The following is a 22234-nucleotide window of genomic DNA, read 5'->3' as shown; positions in this document are numbered from 1 at the left end:
CTCTTTTTTTTTGGTACCAGGGATTGAACTCAGGTCCTTGTGCTTGCGCTGCAGGCGGCGAAACCACTGAGCTAAATCCCCGGCCCTCGTTTTCCTCTTAATGTGTAAGATTTTAAAAACCATGGGGAATTTTTTCCTTAGGAAGAAATGACGGCACCCAGCCTCTGTAATCTTTATGGTACTACCTGGCACCACTGCAGTAAGAGGCTGTTTTTTTTATGGAACAACACAAAGTATCAGAACTCTTCCTATTTTGTTCTAACTTATTTAATTAAATGTTCTACCTGGAAACCAAGTGGAAGCTCCTAAAGAATTTCTGACATGAGCTGAATTTTTCTTCTGACCCATAGTGACTATAATCCTACAACCATTATGGGAAATTAATTAGATATAAAGAGCAAGAACTCTAGACGTAAAAATGCAGAGGCTGAAAACTGAATTGTCATCTTCCTTATACCCCAATGAACTGTCTGATGGAATTTTTAAAACTTAGGTCACTAAAATGATATTTTAAGAAGACCTTTAATATATGCTTTTTTAAAATCAATACCTATATATCCCACTATAGCAATGAATTACCTAACATGCACATATAATATTTTACTTGTGATTACAAAGTTGCACAAAATGTTACACTTTTGTCAAGCAAGAACCCTCTGAAGCTCAAAGTTTTGTGCATGCTCCTAATGCTTTTGCCTTGGGGACTCAACTAGAATCTCTTGACGCTATGCCCCGGGGATCTGCATTTATAACATTCAGCAATTATCATTACCCACACTGTCACTAGCATTCTGACAAGGATGCCAGTTTCTTTACCGTCTATGAGATCCAGATCCTCCAAGATCCCACACTTCATCCTGTCTTAGAGATATACACAAGCATTTGTCAGCAGCTGACAGCTAGGGTCCATAAGCACAAATGGGCAGCTGCTTCAAAGAGGGGATGAATTCTGACCTTATTTATTTATTTATTTATTTATTTATTTATTTATTTATTTGGTACTGGGGATGGAACTCAGGCCTTGAACATGATAGAAAGTGCTCTCCCACTGAGCTATATCCCTAACCCTGTCCTGTTAGCTGTTGTTTTTGGTGTAGAAATGTATGGGGTAGTGATGATATTCAGATGCAATCGTCTTATATCATCTGGGCAAATTTAATGATGACTTCAACTTTCTCACTTTACTGAGTCACTGATGGGCAAGCACTTTATATATTCTAATGGAAATGTGGAAAGAAAGTCTGCACAGGAGGCTTTGAACAGAAGATTCTGCAGGAGCCCTGTTTATATAGGGTTTTGTTGTTATTGTTTAATCAGTACTGTATAATTCATCTCCTAGAAATAGGCACACAAATCTTGGTGTAATTTTAAAACAATGGACAGCAGCGATTAGTTTGTTAATCCCAGCCAGTCCTTGCAAGAAGGAAGCATTTATACATGATGCCATCCAAGGACCCTTAGGCACCCTAAACGTGACCACAATTTCCATTCTGTCTTCCTGTATTTCTCCTTCTCCTTGGTGTCTTAGGGTGGAGGGTTATTCTCATTGCCATCATGGCTCAAACATGTTTATTTATCAGTACTGTAATATTCTAGCCTATGCATTCTCGAGTTCTTTATAAACTAAATTTGACTTCAAAATAAGACTCCATGATGATTATGATTACTGTACTTAAGATTCTAAACTTTGTGCATGGAATGTTCATAGATTCAGCTTGGGAAAAATAATTATTATGGCTTAAATTCTGGTAGAATATAAACACAAACCAAGTGCTTGTGTCTAATTCCTCAATGATTCTGCAATACCAAACAAGATTATTATGGAAACAAGACGGCATTATTGGGAAAAAACCTTAGAGCTAAATACTGGGTAGGGAAAGTTAAAGTAGTTTTCTATCTGCTATTGATTGCTGCATAATGAATTAAACTTAGCAGGTGGGAATAATGAACACTTATTGTCTCACAGTTTTCCAGGGCTAGAAATCTCAGAGGAGCTTACTAGGTGTTTGGGCTCAGGGTCTCTTACAAGGCTGCATCAAGTTATCAGCAAGGGCTGCAGTCATCACAGGCCTCTGTTGGAAACCTCCACTCACCCACACAGGGTGTAAATGACCAGAGAGGGTGACAGAGAGCACTCACGTTGGAATCCCATCTTTCTACAACCAAACCTTGGAAGTGACACCATCCCTGCCATAAACTATTCATTAGGAGTGAGTCAGTATTTCCAGCCCACACTGAGTGGGAGGGAACTCGCAAGGGAATGAGGACCAGGAGGTGGAGAGGATCACTGGGGACCATCTTAGTGGCTGCTTATTACAAGTTTCTTTCCTGTAGGAATTTAAAAGTACAGTCACACATCACTGGACAGTAGGGATGTATTCTGGCAAACACATTATTGGGCAATTTTGTCATTGTGTGAACATCACAGAGTGGATTTAGCCAAACCCAGATGGTGGAGCCCACTACACACCTAGGCTCTATGGTGTACACTGTACCTTTATGTAGTCTGCCATTGACTAAAACATGATTTGGCAGTGTATGACAATATATATACATATTTTTTTCTAGTACTGGGAACTGAACCTAGGGCCTTTGCACTGAGCTACATCTCCAGCTTTTTTTTTTTTTGAGACAGAGTCTTGCTAAATTGCCAAATTTTCCATTTGGGGTCAAACTTGTAATTCTCCTGCCTCTACTTCCCAGAGTGCTGGGATTACAGGGTTGCATCATCATGCTCAGCTTGCATGACTGTATCGAATACGCAATTCATCACTGTGGGATTGTGGGGTGATACAAGCTGTCTTCTCAACTGTTTGATCTTGAAGTCCTTCTATTTGCTTTCATTCTGCCAATATCTATCTATCTATCTATCTATCTATCTATCTATCTATCTATCTATGTAGAGTAGCTTAGTTAATGCCCAAGATAGGATCTTTGGACCAGGGAGTTTGTTAGAAACAGAGAACCTCAGGCCATCCCCAACCTATTTAATTATGAGTAACATCTCTTACTTTGGAGTATACAGTGTCTGATATTAATATAACTACTCAGTTTTCTTTTGATTGGTATTTATATGGCATATCTTTTGCACCATTTCTTTTTTATTACATTTCAGGGTTTCTTGTAGATTGTTTAAATAAGCTTAGCTGACAGTGTCTACCTTAGCTGGCAATATCTGCCTTTTAATTAGGGTGTCGAGGCCATGTATGTTTTCTATTATTATACATATAATAGGATTTAAATCTACCATCTTTTTATTTGTTTTCTATTTGTCTACTTATTCTTCAACCTTTACCCCTTATATTTTTGCTTTCTTTTAGATTACTGTATTATTCCATTTTATCTTTATACTAGTTTATTAGTTACACTTCTTTTTAAAAGATTTTAGTGTTTGTTCTAAGGTTTATACTATATACCTTTAACTTATTAGTCTAACTTCAAGTACTATTAAATTATTTCATATGTGATATAAGAACCTTATAACAGTATGCTTCCTTCCCTTTCTTTCATCCTTTGTTGTATTGTCATATATTTTAATTCTAAAGATGTATAAACATCACAATACATTGCAATTTCTTTTGCTTTAAATAATTATCTTTTAAAGTGATTAATTTCAAAGCTTTGTTTTCATTTTTGTCATTTCTGGAGCTGTTTCTGTGTCTAGATACAAATTTCCATCTGTCACATATTCCTTTTGTACGAAGAACTTTTTTTTTGGTACCAGGGATCGAACTCGGGTCCTTCCGCTTGCGAGGCAGGCAGTGGAACCACTGAGCTAAATCCCCAGCCCTGAAGAACTTCTTTTAACATTTCTTGTAGTGAAAGTCTATCAGAAAAGAGGAAAAGCAACATTTGTCTTCATTTTTTGGAAGATATTGTAGCTGGGTATAGAATTGGGGATCAGCAGTATTTTTTTCTTCCACTATTTCAAATATGTCACTCCATATTCTCGGCTTACATGGTTTCTGACATGTTGTTTCAATAAAGTGTCTTTACAGATGTTTACTAAGGGTCTACCACATGAATAGTGTAAATATTTAGTATGTTACTGTCTGTTCTTTTTTTCCTTCGGTACCAGGGATCGAACTCTGGACCTTGTGCTTTTGAGGCAGGCTGTGGAACCACTGAGCTAAATTCCCAGCCCTACTCTTATTTCCCTACCGATTCATCTGCAGGAAAATGGAGTCATCATTCAACAATCTATTCCTTTTAGTCACTTTTCACAGTGGCATCCAACATTAAGCCAAATCAAAATAATGAATGTGGCTAGGTCAAAAAGCTGTCTTGAGGGCCGGGGATTTAGCTTAGTGGTTTCCTCACCTGCTGCGCAAGCTCAAGGACCCGAGTTCGATCTCCGGTACCAAAAAAAAAAAAAAGCTGTCTTGCAAGAGGCAATGCATCCATCACTATAGGAACTTAGAGGAAAAACTGGGCCAGGAACTGCTATTTCTCTGGAGACACCCTGCAAGGGTGACCCATGGCTTATTTTTTAAAAATCATCCCCCTGAAGAGTCCCTTACAAGGAAATTTCTGGACATTAAAAAGTCATATATGGTATTCATAGGGTGCCAAGTGCTTAAGGGCAGTTGGCTAAGCCTTCCTTTAGATAAGGGAAACCCTACTCCATCGTGCTCAGACCTTCAGGAAAAATGAGGCTGAACTACTTTTAAGAGGGTGATTTCTCACATTGGATTTTCTAAGGGATCTCAGTAGAAGGCCAGTTACAAAACAGAAAATGACTTTGTGTTCTCGTCAAGTATGGAATATTAAATCACATTAATGGGTTCTGGCGCCTTAAGGTCTGTTCTTAAAACCATCCTAATTATCAATCTTAAGACTTACACAATATATCTTTATATATATTTTAATCCAATCTATTTTTGAGGCATGATTGTTATGTTGGTGAAGGAACTTTTACAGCTTCTTTGTCCTTTGAAATGTTTATTTATGAGCTCACCCATACAAGCCATTTATTTTAAGCAACCCAGTTTCCTGTTCGTTAGTTACCAAAGACGGGAATGAAACAGGTGAAACAAAGACACTGGCTTTTATCTATAAAACCGTAGCTGGCTGGCTGTCACTCACCCGGGCGCCCCAAGCCCAAGGGTCGTGGGTCGCGAAAGTTTCAGTCGACCTCACGGAGGAGACACCCTCCGCCAGCCCCTCCTGGCGCCAGACAGCATCCGGGGTGGGGCGGAGCCTAGCGGAGGGCGGGGCGATGCCCGAGGAGGTGGGACGAGGCCGGACGGAGGGCGGAGCGAGTCCTGGACGGGGGGCGAGAAACAGGAAAGAGGCGGGGAGAGGCTTGAGTAGGCGGGGCGCTGCCGCGAGGAGGGCAGGGACGCGGGCCGGACCCCCCCGCCCCCCGCCACCCCCCCCACCCCGCGGTTCCCGCCCGACGAGGGGTCCTCCGAGCCTTCCCGCGCGGGCCGCTCCATTTCCGCCGCCACCCCGCGGCCACCCGGAAGCCGCGGAGCCGAGCCGGGCGATGTGGTGGCCGCTGCTCTGGCTGGGGCCCGCGGGCGCCGTGCGCGGGGAGGACGCGGCGCTCTCAGGTAACCGGGGCCCCCTGGGCCCCCGCGTGTCCCCCGGGACCCGGACCTTCTGTGGTCCCAGGACAGGAACTGCAAAGCCAGGCCCGTTCCCTAGTTTTCCCGCGGCCGCCGAAGCGCACAGCTGCTTTGATTTGTCCGGAGCCACCCAGCCCGTCATGGGCACGCCCAGCCCTGGGCTCTGGGCCTGCAGCACTGTCCATCGGTTTGCGTTACTGACCGGCGTGGTGGTGCACGCCCGAAACCCCAGCGCCCCGCACGCCGAGACCAGAGGACAACAAGTTCGCGCCCAACACGGGCAATTTAGGAGACCCTGTTTCCAGGAAGAAAACCTTCTTTTTAAAAAAGGCTTGGGGTTGTAGCTCATTTTCGAAGGCCCTGGGTTCAATCCCCAGTACCACAAACAAACAAAACGCCTTATATCGCTAGCTATTCCTGTAAACTCAAGACTGGAGAGGGTAAGAGCTTCAGTCTGAGGATGAGCCAGACGCTCCCTTGCCCTTGACTGGCTGTAGTGACCTTGGGTAAGTCACCTAACTGGTCATGTGTAGGCTTCTGATGACACCTCCAGGGTCCTGGGTCGTTATGGTGTGCCCAGAACTGGTAGCTTCTCGTGGTGGTCATCGTCCGCGGGGTGATCCCAGGGGGAGTCAGAAAACGCGAGTTTGGACTCCAGAACTGCTTGTGATTTGCTGTCAGTTTAATTTCCTCTCTTCTTTCAGTTTCCTGCCCATAACACTCTTTAAAGGATTTCTTGAGCGCACCCTTCACGCTCTTCCTTCATTTTGTTGGTCACTCCCCGGTTGCAAGGGAGGGTGCCAAGTGTTGTCTTTAAGCTGGAACTGGCCTTCCCGCACAAAGCCAGGATTCCATGGATTCCTGGAAGGACTCTAAGGAAGAAAGAGAGAAGGCAGTTACTGTATTTGCTCTGCCGCAGCTGCCAGCCAACAGATACATGCAGTGAGTTCCACCTTGGGGAACTGTGCGCCAGCTTTCATCAAACACATAGCAGGTGTTCATGCCCTGGGCAGTGTTAAAAGTTCTTTAGCCTAATTATCTATTGTATTTAATAATCCTAGAAGCTCATTAGAGGTAGGTAGCAGTTATATTCCCATTTTACGGATTGGGAAATGAAGGATTAGTAATAAAAAATGTAACAAGTACATACTACTGAAAAAAATAAACACAGACCTCCCTAAGGAGGAGGGTTTCTGGGCATGGTAGCAGCCAGAGGATTAGAAGTAGCCCTACCAACACCCAGAACCTCAGGGTCTGGTTTAGGCATTACATTCAGCCGCTGCTTGTGATATAACCTGGGGTGAGGCTCATAGTCTTTATAGACCAGTTTTCTTACAGGAAAATGAAGATGTACTGCCGAACAGTATCCAGTATTTTCTGCACCTTTTAATTGCCTCAGAGAACCCAGTGTTCTTCAGGTTTCTGTATTACCACACTTAATGGTAATGATTTTCAGTTTTGTTTATTGGAAACGTACATAAATGCTTACCAGGGCTCCTGTTCTGCCTGAGACATGGAAGATGCCTACTGAATTGATAAAGTTCTAGTCTGCAGCTAAGCAACAGCAGCTTCTGTGGGCATCAAGTGAGGCTTGCGATTGCACATAGAAAGACTAGGAAGTACCAAGCTCGAACCATCCTGTAGTGTCCCAGGGCCACCATATTGGAACCCCTGGATTAAACCAGGCCTGAGAACTACTGCTGCTCTGAAGTTGATGTATGAGGAGACGAAACAGCTGGTACATTAGGTGCACCATCCACAGGGAATACTCTTGTTCCAAGGCCCCAGTGGATGTCAGAGATCCCTGTGTGTACTGCTTTCCTGTACATACACACCTAGAGTAAAGTTTAATGGAAATTAGGCACAGTAAGAGAATAGCAGTAATAACTAATAGAACAGTAACAACAATATGCTGCAATAAATTATTTCAACTTATGAATTGTGTATCTCTGGAATTTTCTATTTAGTATTTTCAGACTGGTAACTGCAGCCTCAGTGAGCAAAACTACAGGTGAGGCAGAGCTACTGAACATCATCCTTCCATAAAGTGGGGCCATCTACTACAGGAGAGGCTGGGTGGAGATGGGACACAGGGCCCTTCCTGTCGGAAATTCTGTCCTGGGGACACACAATTCCTTCCCATGTGAGAACATCCTGTCACCCTCTTTGGAGGAAAGTCAGGCAGTTTGCACTGGAGGCACAAGTGGCTGCCTGGCTGAGAGGAAGAGAAGCCTCACACCGAGGATTACTGTAATTTGTCACCACTGGATGAGGTCCCTGGGATGAGGTTCAGGTCACAGGAAGGTTCCCCAGGCTTACACTACAGGGATAGGTCATTTCCGTTTCACAGCTTTCTGTTCCTCTGTGGCGGAGGAAGATCTCTCCTGGAATTTAGGTCAGACCTGACTGCACATTAGCACCTGTTGATCTCACTTTCATTCTTGTGTCTTGAAGGAAGAAAAATCAAAGTGTGTGTTCAGATTAAAAACAGTCAAGCAAATTGGGGTTAGTAGAATAGAGATGTTACCTGTGTGCTACACCTTTAAGCATACATTTACAAAGGAACACCAAGGACAGTCCTAACCCCATCTGGGACCAGTTGGTTGCACTTGAACTCCCACAAGAGAAGGCTGGTTTGTGCTTGCTTTTTGTTTTTCTTGCTCTTTTTCCCCACCTTTGGTCCTAAAAGAAAAAGAATTACAGGTCAAAAGGAGAAAACATCAGTGTAATTTAATAAGTGCTTATTCTTATTCTGTTATAGTTTAATTTGAGGATAGTTTTTTATATGAGAGCCATCAAAGGCTAAAATTTCAAGAGGAATGTTGGTTACTATTTTTATATGGGAAGTACTTTAAGATCTGAGATTTGAGAAGTATTTGTGCTTTTTATTTTTAGAATATTCGGTAAGTCAGTTTAAGTACTACCTGCTCTTTTCTAAAGTTTTGACCGAATATTTTTACTACATGTATGACCAAACTCTTAAATTTAAATATATACTTAGACATTTACTAATAAGTGGCAAAAATACTACAGAGGAGTGGTTTTTTTTGTGTGTGTGTGTGTTTTTTGAGACAGGTTCTTACTATGTAGTTCAAGTTGGCCCTACACTTGGTGTGAAGCCCAGGCTTGTGTTGAACTCAGTGATCCTCCTGCCTCAGCCTCCAGACTGCTAGGCTTACAGGCATGTACCACAAGGCTCAGACGAGTAATTGTAAATTTAACTTATTAATTAAAGCAGGTAATACGCAGCTCACCCTCAGTGGGCACTTGAAACCTCAGTGCTCACCCCCATTTATGCTATGTTTTTTCCTAGATACACCTACCTGCAAACAAGTTTAATTTATAAATTAGGTACAGAGATTAACAATGGTAACTAATAATAAGATAAAGCTAATAAAACAATTATAACAATATACTGTAATAAAAGTTACTTAAAACTTATCTCTGGAATTTTCCACTTAATATTTTTGGACATGGTTGACCAGGTAAGTGAAACTGTAGAAAGTGAAACCACAGTACAGGGAGGACTCCTGCAGTCCTAAAATTATCGAAGGTGAAGATTTATAAATTGGCCCAAGGGCTCTGATCACAGGTTCGGGTAACCTTGACTTGCACCCCATGGTGATGTGAGTACTGTATTGTGGACACAGCGCCCCAGAAGTGCATGCTGTCCAGAAGTCAGGTTTCTCAGAAGGACTGAGAGCGCCTCTCTCCCACCCCAAGTCGGATTTGAGGATGTTAGCAACTTGGCTATGGAGCACCCTCCAGGGTGAGGGCATATTTCAGCCCCAAGTGGGAGCAGTGGGTCTCCCGAGGTGGTATTGTTCCCTTCTGGCTAAATGAATGATTGTCACTGCATTTTTATAAATTCTCAGAAATCTTTTCCATTTTCTGGATTGCATGATGCAGGCATTGTTGTTGGGATGTATCTTGAGTCGCCCACAATTGCCAGCAAGAGGTTCCTCATAGCAGAATTAGCCAGCAAAATCGAGGGCTGCATGAGTAAGTGAAGCTCACATACGGATAGGCGGCTGGCTTCTTGGCCTTCATTGTCCCTGCTTCTTTGAGGACAGAGGTGAAACAGTCAAACTGATGATGTTTTCTATTTCCAGCTCACCTGGACAATGAGCAGTCTTGAAGGTTACTGAAGGAAGGAGGAGAAAAGCCTAGGGAAGACAGGACTTTGGTAACCAGCCTAAGTAGAAAGACCTGGTCTCTGACAGCAGCCTTGTCAGAAGCCACAGTCTCAGGTCTTGTCCTATTAGGTCATGGCTTATGGTTCCCGTGAGCTCATTTGGGGTGAGGCCTGTACCTTCTTGTGGCTGACAGAGCTGCTGGTCTTTTAGATATTTCAGAATTCATGTGTGGGTTGATTGAGATGCACTCACCTCAGGAGAGGGGATAAGAACACGACCACCAGAGGACAGCGTGAATGCTGACACCCTCTCTATACTGTCTTGTGTGTTTTGTAAATTCTACATCAGCTTCACCTTGGGACCCAGAGGCCACTGTGGAGAATTGCAGGGAGATACTGCTGGCAACATGCTTTTAGTAGTGTGTCTAGTTGACAGTAGTCAGGTGGCCTCCCTCCATCTGTTATTCCCTTGATGTGCTTGAAGTCTGAGGGGCAATTTAGAGCAGGCTCTTTCCTGCTAACCAGGATACACAAGATACACAGAGGTGATTGCACTTCTTGCTTCCCCTGCCCCTCCTGTATCCAGTGAGGAGCGAGAAGGTGGTCCCTGGCCAGGAGCTCTGCAGGGCCCCAGGCTCAGCCCTCTGGTTAAGAGCTCAGTGGTGATGAGGTAGAGGAGGAAGCCTGAGGCTTTGCATATGGCCATCTGTGTGTGGGTTCTGCAGGGGTGGCAGTGGCCCAGGCTGAGAAGGTGTCCTGTTGCATCAGGAGGGCTCCAAGGCAGGGCCACGGGCTCCTCTTCTGGTGCTCACTGGCACTGGTGAGGCTCTTAGCAAAACTGGTTGGGTTTTCCCTGGCTGGGCTGCACTTGCTCATGTAATCCTTTAATTCTCTTGAATTTCCACACGCACAGATGACAGATATTTAAATGCTGTGGGATACACGGATGAACACACAATGTCCCTAACTCTGTAGGGGGAGTTAATATATTCATATATAATATGAAGACAGAAAAAGCAGAGTCAGCAGGAAGCAGACGCCCATGCTGGGTGTGTGAGTTCGGGCAGTGGGTCAGAGGGACCTGCCCAGGAAGGTGAAATGGGAGCCAACACCAGCTGTGGGACGCTTCTGCAAGCAGGGAGGCCAGCTAGAAGGCTGTTACGGTAGCCTAAGTGCAAGATGAATGTGGCTTGGTGACGGAGAGTTGTTGACGCAAATTCAAACTATGGCACCATACTCGGACTGCATGTGACTGCTCTTAACATAGAAGCTGCTGGTGTCAAACGCTTTAGAAGACAGTCAGTCCTAGGACCGGGTGGGAAAGACCTCGTGCCAGAGTTCAGCCCCACACAGAGGGTAGTTCCTCAGACCCTCAGCAAAAGGAAACTGCTCTGTGCACGTGGACTCAGCCCTTGGGTGGCAGAGCTGACCAGGAGAGGAGTTGCTGGGAGGGCCCTGGAGGCACCCGTAAGAAGCACAGGCACACAGTGATGACAGCACTGGACGGAAGTGAACCTTCTTGTAATGTCCTGGGACCACTGGGGCTGTGGACCCAGACCGCATGTCCTTCACCTGTCTTCCTGGAATGCGCTCCTTTGCAGGGCTAGGTAGACCCCTCACTTGTAGAGAGGACTCCCAGGACCATGTTCTCAAGCCTGGGCATCCAGCTTGGCCGCGGCTCCTGCCCAGAGCCCATAGCAGAGGACGGGATGCGGGCAGGCCAGCCAGGCGGCCTTCCTGCCTTGCTGTGTCGCTCACCACACGCTAGCTCTCGTGCGATCAAGCCCTTCGGGGTTCTCATTCTTTCCTGCAGGTACCGTCTACCTCTTGATATCCAGGGTTGCTCTTCCCCACACTGCCCTCGGCTGGAGTGGAGTGCATCTCAGGCCCTGGAGTGCCTAGCACTGCTGGTGGGCGTGTTCCATTCCGAGCACTGGTTCTGTGGTCTGTGCTGGGCTCTTGCATATAGACCATACAGGAGTGCGTTTTTAATTTTTAGTGTCCTGTATTTAACACAGAGCCTCTTGAGCTTCCTTCTTTTACCGCTTTGAAACCTGGCTCTTACCCTGGATTCTTAGATTTACATCTCAGACTCTCCAACTAAAAACTTGTTGATGTGTTTTTATTTTTTTGTGTGTTTTTGTTTTTGTTTTTGGTACCAGGGATCGAACTCAGGACCTTGTGCTTGTGAGGCAGGCGGCAGCACCACTGAGCTACATCCCTGGCCCCATTGATATGTTTTTAAACAGATGTATTTCCTCACAGTGTTAGGAGTGGGGATGGAAGGGTGTGACTGTCACAGTGGTGTACCCTGGGTCCTCATGGAACTCTGCTCTGTGTAGCCTCCTGGGAGACCTGAGGCTCAGGCAGCTGTGTTTCAGGAGGTGGGCATCCTTCCCCAGGATCTCTTCCCCAAGTCCGCCTTCACTTTTCTCCAGGTGAATGCTAAGGGCATTTCAAGCTCACACAGGGACCCATCTGAGCTCATTCAGTACTATTCCCTAAAGGGATGTGATTGCTGACTGGTTACTGCTGGTCACCCAAGCCTTCCCCCACGTTGGGGTAGCAGGACCTTCTAGCTTGATTTCAGGTTTTTTGTAGACATAGCTGGTCACCCTTTCCTTAGAGGAGCTGGGAGTTGGGCATAAGGCCCATTTCTCTGGGTACCCATGAAGGTTCCCTGTTCCTGTTTTCTATTTGAGAGACTTTCTGTTTGACATGCTATCTTGGATTCAGAAGAACTTATTTCATTTTAAATGCAAATACACCCATGGTCACCAAGGAAATTGAACCCCTTTAGTTTTTAATTTTTGTAGCATTTACCACATTAACATTCTGTATACAGCACCTGTTTTTCTTTCTCTCACATGTTGTGTTGTATATAATTATTATATAGTATATATACTACATGTACTTGTACCAAACACTCATACAGTATATATGTGCCTCCAGCCATCTCTAGCCCAGTTTCTCCTGTGCTGCAGACTGATTGTCTTCATTTAGTCCCACCAGTGAAAACAGGGTACACGTATGTCCAAAGCTGAGCTCACCCCTTCCTCCCCCAAGTATTTCTTCTTGGGTGAAGGCCCTCACTATCTCTCCACTCACCAGGAACTTTCATAGCATTTCTTCCCCTCCTCCTGCAGAAGAATTTCCAAAGCCTGTTGACTTCATGTCCAGTGGGCTCTTGAGTCTGTTCCTTCTCCTTCCTCACTTAGTTCCTAGCTCCAGTAACACGGGGTCCTCCTCTTGCTCTTCCAGGCCTAGAGCTGTTCCAGGTTTCCTGCTGCTGTTGTGTCTGGGAGCTTCACAGTGCCTTGTCATTGGTGCCTTACCCCGGCCCACAGCCTAACTGATCTCTCCTCAGTGAAGCCCTTTTGCTGTCAGCACTGTCCTGCAGGGGCTCTGATACTCACCTGTAATTCTTCAGCGCCTGCTTTCAAGATGAAGTCCACATTATTGGTGTAGGAGCAAGCACTGGTTACTGGTCCAGCTGCAGGTGTGAGGTCTCCGGGTCCCCCTCCACTCCTTCCATGTTCTCTCCGTGTAGCAGTCACACAGTCCCGAGCTGAGCCACTCCCATAAGTCCTCTCATCTCCATGACTTTGTGCACATTTGCCACCCCCCAGCCCTGGCCCTGTCCCCTGCCCTCCATCTTACCCTTCAGTCTTCCGCCCATATCTCATCCTTTCTGAGACACAGCTCTCAACCCCTGTCCTCCACTTCAGGACTGGAGACAGGCTTGTTCTCAGTGACCTTCCGTGCCCTCCATGTGTCACAAGAGATTGACACCAGACATACTTTCTGTGCGGTTCTTGCTATACTGGAAAGAGTAAAGGAATATAATTACCATGTAAAAGAATTTACTGGTCACAAAATGTCAAAACTCTTACTATCTCCCATTGGAAAAACTTTTAAGAGTCTAGGTGGTCATATATTTTGGAAATTATTTCTTTTTCCATCTCTCAGCTTCAAGATGTAAAGATTTGAAGGAAATGGATTTAATTAAAACTGCTGGGTCACACTGTTACTGCTACAACCCGAATTCTCAAATACAATGGACATATATGTGGTCAACTCCGGAGGTAAGGCCTACTTTTAAATCATGTCTTAAGGACAGGAAATGAGAATACACCATTTCAAGAATAAAAAGTACATATGGTGTGGCATGTGGCTGAGTATCAGGATGAAAGCTGACATCCAGAACACGAACAGGAGTGAGGAGGGGGATGTGGAAGGGGACATCTACTCCTCCATACACTCCTCCAGCCCCTTTCCAGACCACTCCAAGTGAATACACCATCTAAATGAGTACAGTGTGGCAGGTTACAGTATTAAAAGGAGAGGTCAGGATGGTTCTCATTGAAAAGGTAACATTTAAGAAAGATTTCAGCAAAGTGAGTTACCCAGAAGGGTATGTGGGGAACAAGTGCTCCAGGCTGGGGGGACAGGAGGAACATTGTTATCAGGAGGTACATGATGTTGATTTGTACCATTACCAATAATGCATGCCACTTTAATCACCCACTGCAGTGTTTGTCATGCCCTTACTTTAAAATTACTACCATTTCCCCTCAATGAATATTTTGAGAAGATAATTTCCAACTGTAGATACTCTCTTCCCCATCAAACTTATACCTCTTAGTTTTATAATCCATTAATGATGCTTTCTTGAACCAGTTATCATCATGATGTTTATCAAATGGTAATTTTCTAATTCATTTATTCTTTTTACATTCATTGGCATTCTACTAGGGAAGAGATTTTACTCCATTTATTAATTACTTTCTTGTTATCTACATAACCTTATGAATTGCCAGTTCATTCAGTGGGATACAAGCCATTACTCTTGTTAATTATTTTGATACTCACCTTGTCCCATATGTGGCAAGTGGGAACTCCTTCCGACTACCTCCTGCATCCCTTTTTGAGCACTACTTTATTTTCTAGCAAACAAGATATTTTAGGCTCAGACAGTTTCCTAGACCCAACCCTGCAATCATATATTTTTCCAAGGAGATTTCAGCATGAGGTGTGATTGTTACTAGGATATCATTGCTGTACACACACACATACACACACACACACACACACACCCTGCGCGTACATCTGTTTCTCTCTGCTTATTTACAACCATGAGTTCTGATATCGCAAGATCACAGGGTTCATTCTAGCCTTCCATTTTCCATATTTGTAACTTTCCACCATCCTCAGTGTATTTATTTGCCTAGTATGGAATTTGTTGAAAGTAGTTTCAGAATTGCTAAGTTATGCTGTTAGAAAACCAAACCTAGTAAGAGGAGCTTGATATTTGTTTATAGTGTTTTATCTGTACAGTAGTTTGAGGGCGTAGAGTCTTAAGTTTTCCACAAAAAACTTCCTTGGGTTGGTTCATGCCCATCCACCCCTCTTCAGTATAGCTATATCATTCACTCAAAATACTGTTTGTTTTTATGTGTTTTCATCAGAATTTATACCCATTTTGGTTGATTTTAATATTATCTTTGAGTATATACAACATTAATATGGGTTAAAAGTCAAAACTGTTCACAGAAATGTTCTCAGAGAGAGAAGCGTCAGTCCTGCAGCCCCCAGTCCCTTTATTCTCACCTGGTGCTTGTAGGCAATCATGCCTTAGTTCCTGGTATCTTCCCTGTGTCTCTTTGTGCAAAAGTAAGCAGCATTGTATCTTTATAGACATAGTACTTAAAACCATGAGACTAAGGAGTGAGATTAGATGGAGAAAAGAACTGTGTTAGTTGTTCATCACTGTAATGAAATAGCTGAAGCAAGCTACTTTTATAAAGAAAAGAGCTTTATTTGGCCTACCATTCTGGAGGCTAAAAGTCTGGACATCGTGGCCCAGACTCTGGCGAGGGCCCCCATGGGCTGCATCACCTCATGGTGGGTGGCAGCGGCAGGAGCACATGTAAAATAGGAAGCCAAGGAGATTCAGGGATTAGTCTTGTTCTTCTAACAACTTGCTCTGCAGAGTGCTGCAGCTCCCCAGTGATCTGAGGACCTCCCATCAGGCCCGCCCTGTTAGGACGCCATCACCACTCAGTGCTGCTACACTGGGACCATGCTCCGAACATATGAACCCCTGGGGGCACACTCAGACCATATCCAGATGACAGCCAGGACTGTGGCTGAGCCTGGGTCAATTGGGGAGAAGGAAGGAGCCAGCAGAAAAGAGGAGCGAGAAGTGAAAGTCCTGGGAAGAAAGTGTAACAGAGAGAAGGGAGAGACCAGCAGTGGCAGAGGTGAAGTAACTGAACGTGCAGTTTAGGAATGTGGTGGCAATGGTGACTTCGTCAGGACAGCCTGTGGGGGTGAGAGGCTGACAAAAGAGGCCAAGGAGAGAATGAGGAACTGAAGCCTGCAGATTTGGGCAACTTAAAAAGGAATTGTATTGCAGTAAAAAGTATAGAAACAGGAGACAGCAATGGGAAAGTGGAGTTCTTAAAAGATTGTTGTTTTTGTTGTTTTAAATGGGAAAATAAAGGTATGGTCTAGTAGAGAGAAGTGCCAGTGAGATGTCCTTGTTAGAGCAAGGTGGCCATTCAGGTTTGCCTTCAGTGGAGCATATTCATTTTCTCTGGCAGAGAGCCTGTGGCTGCAGATGCTGACAGGCAGGTGGCTGTGGGCAGAGGAGCAGGGCGACACTGACTGCTGAGAAAGATCATCAGCTGAGAGTGAGGATGGGGAGCTGCAGGAGTCTTTGGGAAATCATCTGTTGAGAGTAGATGAATGAATGCATAGGAATGTGGGGTGTGGATGATGATAGCTTCCAGGTCCCACTTTGGGCTCACTGTCAAGGATTTGAAGCGAATCTGCTGTGTGTTTCTATGATGGATATGGTAGCACAAATGCAAGAGTGCAGTAGGTGGAGAGCTGCATTTTTCACAACAAAGCAAGAGGGTTGCAAAGGAGTCATGGATGGCTTATGTTGATCATGGAATTTAGCTGGGTAATAAGGGACTGAGGACATCAAGGGGGTGAGGAGTAGGGAAAAGATGTTCTGATCCCTGGTGGGGGGCCAGGGTGCCAAAGGAGACATGCTGGAGAGATAGCAGGTGGTGTGTGGGGGCTGCAGTTTGCTACTCATGGGTCCAGGGCACAGCTATGAGAATGATTAGCTGAGGTGAGGTGGAAGACAAGAGCATACAAGGAAAGAGTTCCCAGAATGGAGAGACCCTTACATGTCTCTTACATGCCACAATGACTTGCTAGAAGAGAGATGTATTAGTCACTTTCCCATTTTGGGGACAAAATACCCCACACCCGTAACTTAAGGGAGGAGAGGTTTATTTGGCTCAAGGTTTCAGATGATTCAGTCTATGGTTGGCTGGCTCCAAGGCAGAAACAGTATGGTGGAAGGGCATGGCAGATAGTAAGCAGAGAGGAAAAGGAGGAGCTGGGGACAAGAATACACCCTTCCCGGTCACACTCCCAGTGACCCACATCTTCTGACTAGACCCCACCTCCTAATAGCACATTCAGCTAGGTACTCATCAGTGGGCGTATGCATTGATGGGTTTAACAGCCCCATGATGCATCATCTTCCAAATGGATGAGACTTGGAGGGGACACAAGAGTTAAGACAACTGTAACTCAGGAGAAGAAGCATCCATTTTCAAAGATGTTTGTGGTCCAGTGTGTGTTTGGACTAAATGTAGGTGTATAGGGTCAGCCCTGAAGACCAGAACATGACTGCGTGCATCTATATGTCCTTTCCTCAGGCAGTCTTAGGTTCTCCTTCCTCCTCTGCCCACCCTTTTAAGAAGCTTATGAAAAGTTTTTACTTCTGTGTTTATGGATTTGTTTGTTTTGTAGGTGAACATCACCAGTCCAGTCCTCTTTAGTATTGTATATATCACAGAAAGGCATAATTGCCAGTATCCAGAAACGATTCTATCTGTTATCAAATGTATATTTCATAACTTTTGGACACCAAAGGAGTCTAATAAAATAACCATAGCTATCAGTCCATACAAGGAGACTGTGTGCTTCACTGTGAACCCCATCAAGAAGACATATGTCTATACAATAAGTGTAAATCGAAATAGTAAGTCTGTTTTTTATTATACTTTGCTTCCTGGATTCAGTTTTTCTGGAATGACTTGTCTCTTCTTTTACCAATGTTATATTGACACAAAATATTTGTTGTATCTTTTTTTACTCCAGTTGTGGATTTCAAACTCTTCCTTGTGTTTGTGGCAGGCATTGTCCTTTACTTTTATGCAAAGACCTTAAGCCAGTAAATATTAATTTTTACATTCTTAACTTGTGATTTCAAAAGGAGATAGGCCATGTTTGACTCTGTGCTAAATATTTGCACACCTCTGGAGAGCTTGCAGTTCCTGCTTTAGGTTTTGCAAACAACAGATGTAAAGATAGTGTTTGAAAGATCTGTAAAGACAGCAACAGTTATGTGTGTAACCAGATGTGTAGTACACAGGGCTTTCACATACAGTATTTTGTGCATCAGTATTTCCATAACAACTACGTGAGCTCTGTGTCATTGGTCTCATATTTTTTTTTCCAGTACCGGGGATCAAACTCAGGATCTTGTGCTTGCAAGGCAGGCATGGTGCCCCTGAGCTAAATCCCTGGCCCCATTGTTCTCCTTATATTGATGATTAAAAAACCAACATCCATCATCACACGAGCAATCCTCGTCAAAGCCAAGCTTCATCCTCCTGTTTTCTAATCAGTCTGCTTGCTCTGTTATGTTAGAGGTGGCTCTGATACAGAAGATTGAACATAACAAATATCAGACTCTGAGAACAGTATGTTATTCTGATGTTTTGTTTCTTGCCATTTCCTCATGAAAAAGCAACCTCTAATATTTTACCTCCCAACTTGCTCATGCGAGTTAGTACCCAGCATTTGTCAGCTCTTCTTGGCAGTGCTCATCTTTGAGGTCTTCCCGATAGCACAGTCAAGCATGTGGAATGGCTGGCATCATCCCAAGGCTTTGTCAGCCTGACCCTGTGTACAGTACATGGTAGGAAGAGTGGAGCTGGACTCTGAGGAGTGCACTGTGACCCTGGGTCTCCAAGGTAGCATGTACCTGCTTGGGAGACGTGTGTATGTGGAGGAGGACCAGGATCCTACCGGGGGTGCCCTATCACTAAGCTCCATCCCTGGCCCCCATTTTTTATTTTATGAAAAGAATATTTTCACAACCGAATAATAAAGCAGTAATAATAGTGACTAACCCTGTGTATTATTATCTTCAAAGTACTCAGTACGAAACTTAAACCAAAGATTCTTACAAAAAAGAAACAAACAGGCCGGGATTTAGCTCAGTGGTTTTGCCGCCTGCTGTGCAAGCGCAAGGACCCGAGTTCGATCCCTGGTACCAAAAAAAAAAAAGAAAAGAAACAAACAGGTAATAAAACAAGCTTCTTTTCAATGAACTAAGATAAACTTTTAGTATAAGTGAAACAATTTAGCATATATATTGAAATAATTAAAACAATAGAATATATAATTTGAGGAAGTATTTGAAGTTTCGTATAAGAGAAACCATGCAATATTTGAACTTGTGTGTCTGACTTATTTCACTTAACATTATGTTCTCAAATTGCATCTATCTACCTGTGAATACCTCAAGTTTATCTTTATGGCAGCGTAATACTCCATTGTATATAAATACCACCTTTTCCTTATTCATTCATCTATTAGGTGTATACACTATTTCCAAGATCTAGCTATTATAAATTGTGTTTCTATAAACATGAGTATGCATGTATCCTTATAATATGATCTTAACTCTTTTGGGAAGATACCTAGGAGGGAAGTAGCTGGGTCAAATGGAATTTCAATTTTCAGGTTTTTGACAAATCTCTGCACTGATTTCCATAGTGGTTGCAATGGTTTATATGCCCACCAACAATGTACAAGGGTTCCTTTTCCCCCATATCCTTGCCAGCATGTGTTATTTTTAGATATTTTGATGATAGCTATTCATTCTGGAGTAAGATAGTATCTCAGTGTAGTTTTAATTTGTATTTTTCTCATCCAAGCCCCTTGTAAATCTTTATTTATTTATTCATTCATTTGTTCAGTTTTGAGACATAGTCTCGTTGAGTTGCCTGGAATTGGATCCTCTTGTGCCACCATGCCCGACTAGGGGGAGAGCAAAGCTTCTTGGTGCTTTAATTTCCTCTGTAAAACTTAGATGTGGATGGTTGTGGATGCATGTAAAGGTCTCAGACAGTTGGCTCCTATGTGTCAGGTGCTCAGTTATTGTCAGATCAGATTCTGAATAGAGAAGGTAACTCAAGCATTCATTTTGAAGTTAGTGACAAGGTATTTACCATACATTTCAAATACTGACTTCAATTTTAAGAGTATAAGATGTGATTAGAGTTGTCCTTTGTGTTTTTCTTCCATAGTATTCATTATGGCTACCATTGCTGTATCAAATATATGTTCCATATAGAAAGTCCCACTTAGCATTGAAACAGTTTTTAATCTTCTTGTCTTGACAGAAGCCCCATTTTCTATTACACCTCAGGGACGGTGCTAGGTGTTGTGATGACATTAGTCTTTGTCCTGCTGTTGGTGAAAAGATACATCCCAAAGGTAGGTTACTATGTGCAGATAAATAAAACATGGGAACTATGACCTCATAGATACAAAAAACTAATGGAAATTATGTAGCTCATTATGCATTTCTTAACTTAAACTTACTTTAAAATGTGTCTTTGTGGAGAGTACATTTTTAATTATTACTATATGTAGGCTTATCAAATTATTAAGTATTGGTGATACATTTTTTGATACTCTTTTGTAGGTAATTTTTTTTAATGAATGAAAAGAGATTCTGTATTGAGTAAAAGCTTTTCTCATCTTGGCAGAACTTGGGAATCTCATGATGCTAAATCTTTGTGACCTTAATTAATAGCATTGCTACATCTAAGGGTTTCTTTGTGATTAGTAGTTCTCCAACACACCTTCAACAAAATAAGGCCCTGAACTTAGCTGAAGGTAAAGTGTATTAATTTATGATGGTGATGTTGCATTTACCTATTAAAGCTTATTGCACAAGCGTTACTTTGAAATAAGCACATTCTTCTGAGTAGTGCTTTTCCAACTCTAACGTACATGGCAGCCCCCGGGATCTTAGTAAGATGCAGGCTCTGGTCTGCAGGGGGCCAGAGAGTCTGCATTTCTCACAGTCCCCCCGAGCAGAGCTGATACTGTTTGAGGACTGTGCCCTGAGTCACAAGATGCTATTGACTTCAGTTCAGTTTGATGCAGAAGTTTCTAATACAAAGGGTTTATTTGTTTCTTCTATTTTTGTAAGAGTGACTGAACCAAAAAAATATGTCATTTATTTTCTTCTGTACACAGTATAGCACCTTTTTGGCTTTAATGCTTGGTTGTTGGTTTGCTTCAGTTTATGGTATATACCAATTGATGGAAGAGCTGAAGTGGCTGTGGTATGAAAACGGAAAATATATATTAGGTAGGTAAATATTTTTAAAACCACATTCTGTTGGGCCAGGGATTTAGCTTAGTGGCACCGCGCCTCCCTTGAAAACACAAGGTCCTGAGTTCGATCCCCGGTACCAGAGAAAAAAAATGCACTCTGTTACAGTGAAGCTGAAAGTACAACCAGAGGACTTTTTCAACATGGGTTTCTCCCCAGCGTCTAAATTTTCATTTTGAACTAAGGAGAGATGCTATTAAAGTAATATTTTACTCATTTTATCCTCATAACTGGTGATTTCAGTTCATTCAGGCTTCATTTTAAACTATTTCTCTATAGTCTTTCTTAGTTTTCTATAGTAATGACCAGAAGAGTAAAAAAAGCCAAGGATAGTGGTGCACACTTATAATCCCAGCTCTCTGGCTGAGCCAGGAGGATTACATGTTCAGATACAGCATGGGTAATTTAGTGACTTAGCAAAACCGGTATCAAATCAAAATTAAAAATACAAAAGGCTGACGATACAATCATTATGAAGGCCCTGGGTTCAATCTCCAGTACTGGGAAAAAATGCTTTAAAAAAAATTTGTCCCCATGACTACATATGTTTCTGAATTGTGGTTAAACTCTATCCACATCTAACTTGTCAAAATTTCTCAAAAATGTGGCTCTTTTCTTTTTTCGTAATTTATTCAGTATGAAAGGTGAGAAATTCTAATTATAAATTGACTTAAAAAATGACTTTTCAGAAAGAGGAGACTAAAAAAATTTCTTTGCCTTGTTTTGTTACCAAAAAAATGTTTTTAAGTTAGGAAATAATTGACAAGAGAACCCTTAGAACCAAATTTTTCACATAAACATACCACGCCTGAAACAAAAGCAGTCATTTTTTCTTTTACCTGAAAACTTTATGCGAGGCCTCAGGCATGCTGGGCAAGCCCTCTGCCAGAGCTGTGTCCCTAACCCCTTATTTTTCTTTTCATGTCAGGTACTTTTAAGTAAATTACAGATGACATGGTATGGACCTCTAAATACTTTGCTGCACATCTCTAAAAGAAAAGAACATTTTCTATATCGTCAAAT

At 43.1% G+C, this 22234-nt stretch overlaps 2 protein-coding genes across 2 annotated transcripts in view; one reads left to right on the top strand and one right to left on the bottom strand.

Moving 5' to 3' along the window:
* Positions 1-13681, bottom strand: part of LOC147828238 (uncharacterized) — a 33441-nt gene extending 19760 nt beyond the window's left edge. The window contains exons 1-3 of the mRNA XM_087210723.1: positions 13366-13681; positions 5602-8252; positions 5086-5264 (exon numbers count right to left, since the gene is read on the bottom strand). Coding sequence (XP_087066849.1) covers positions 5086-5264; positions 5602-5755 — 333 coding nt within the window. The 5' untranslated portion in view covers positions 5756-8252; positions 13366-13681. The remainder of the gene's footprint in view (positions 1-5085; positions 5265-5601; positions 8253-13365) is intronic.
* Nemp2 (nuclear envelope integral membrane protein 2) overlaps positions 5257-22234 on the top strand; it is a 62000-nt gene continuing 45022 nt past the window's right edge. Inside the window, 6 exon segments of the mRNA XM_087210724.1 lie at positions 5257-5555; positions 13675-13790; positions 17542-17773; positions 17893-17965; positions 20208-20301; positions 21073-21187. Of these exon segments, the coding sequence (XP_087066850.1) occupies positions 5489-5555; positions 13675-13790; positions 17542-17773; positions 17893-17965; positions 20208-20301; positions 21073-21187 (697 nt within the window). The 5' untranslated portion in view covers positions 5257-5488.

This window comes from Heterocephalus glaber, unplaced genomic scaffold (genome assembly GCF_053883595.1).
Source record: "Heterocephalus glaber isolate CG9 unplaced genomic scaffold, H.glaber_assembly_v1.0 deba00001190, whole genome shotgun sequence".
NCBI classification, from domain to species: Eukaryota; Metazoa; Chordata; class Mammalia; order Rodentia; family Bathyergidae; genus Heterocephalus; species Heterocephalus glaber.
This window is presented reverse-complemented; position numbering and strand designations above follow the sequence as displayed.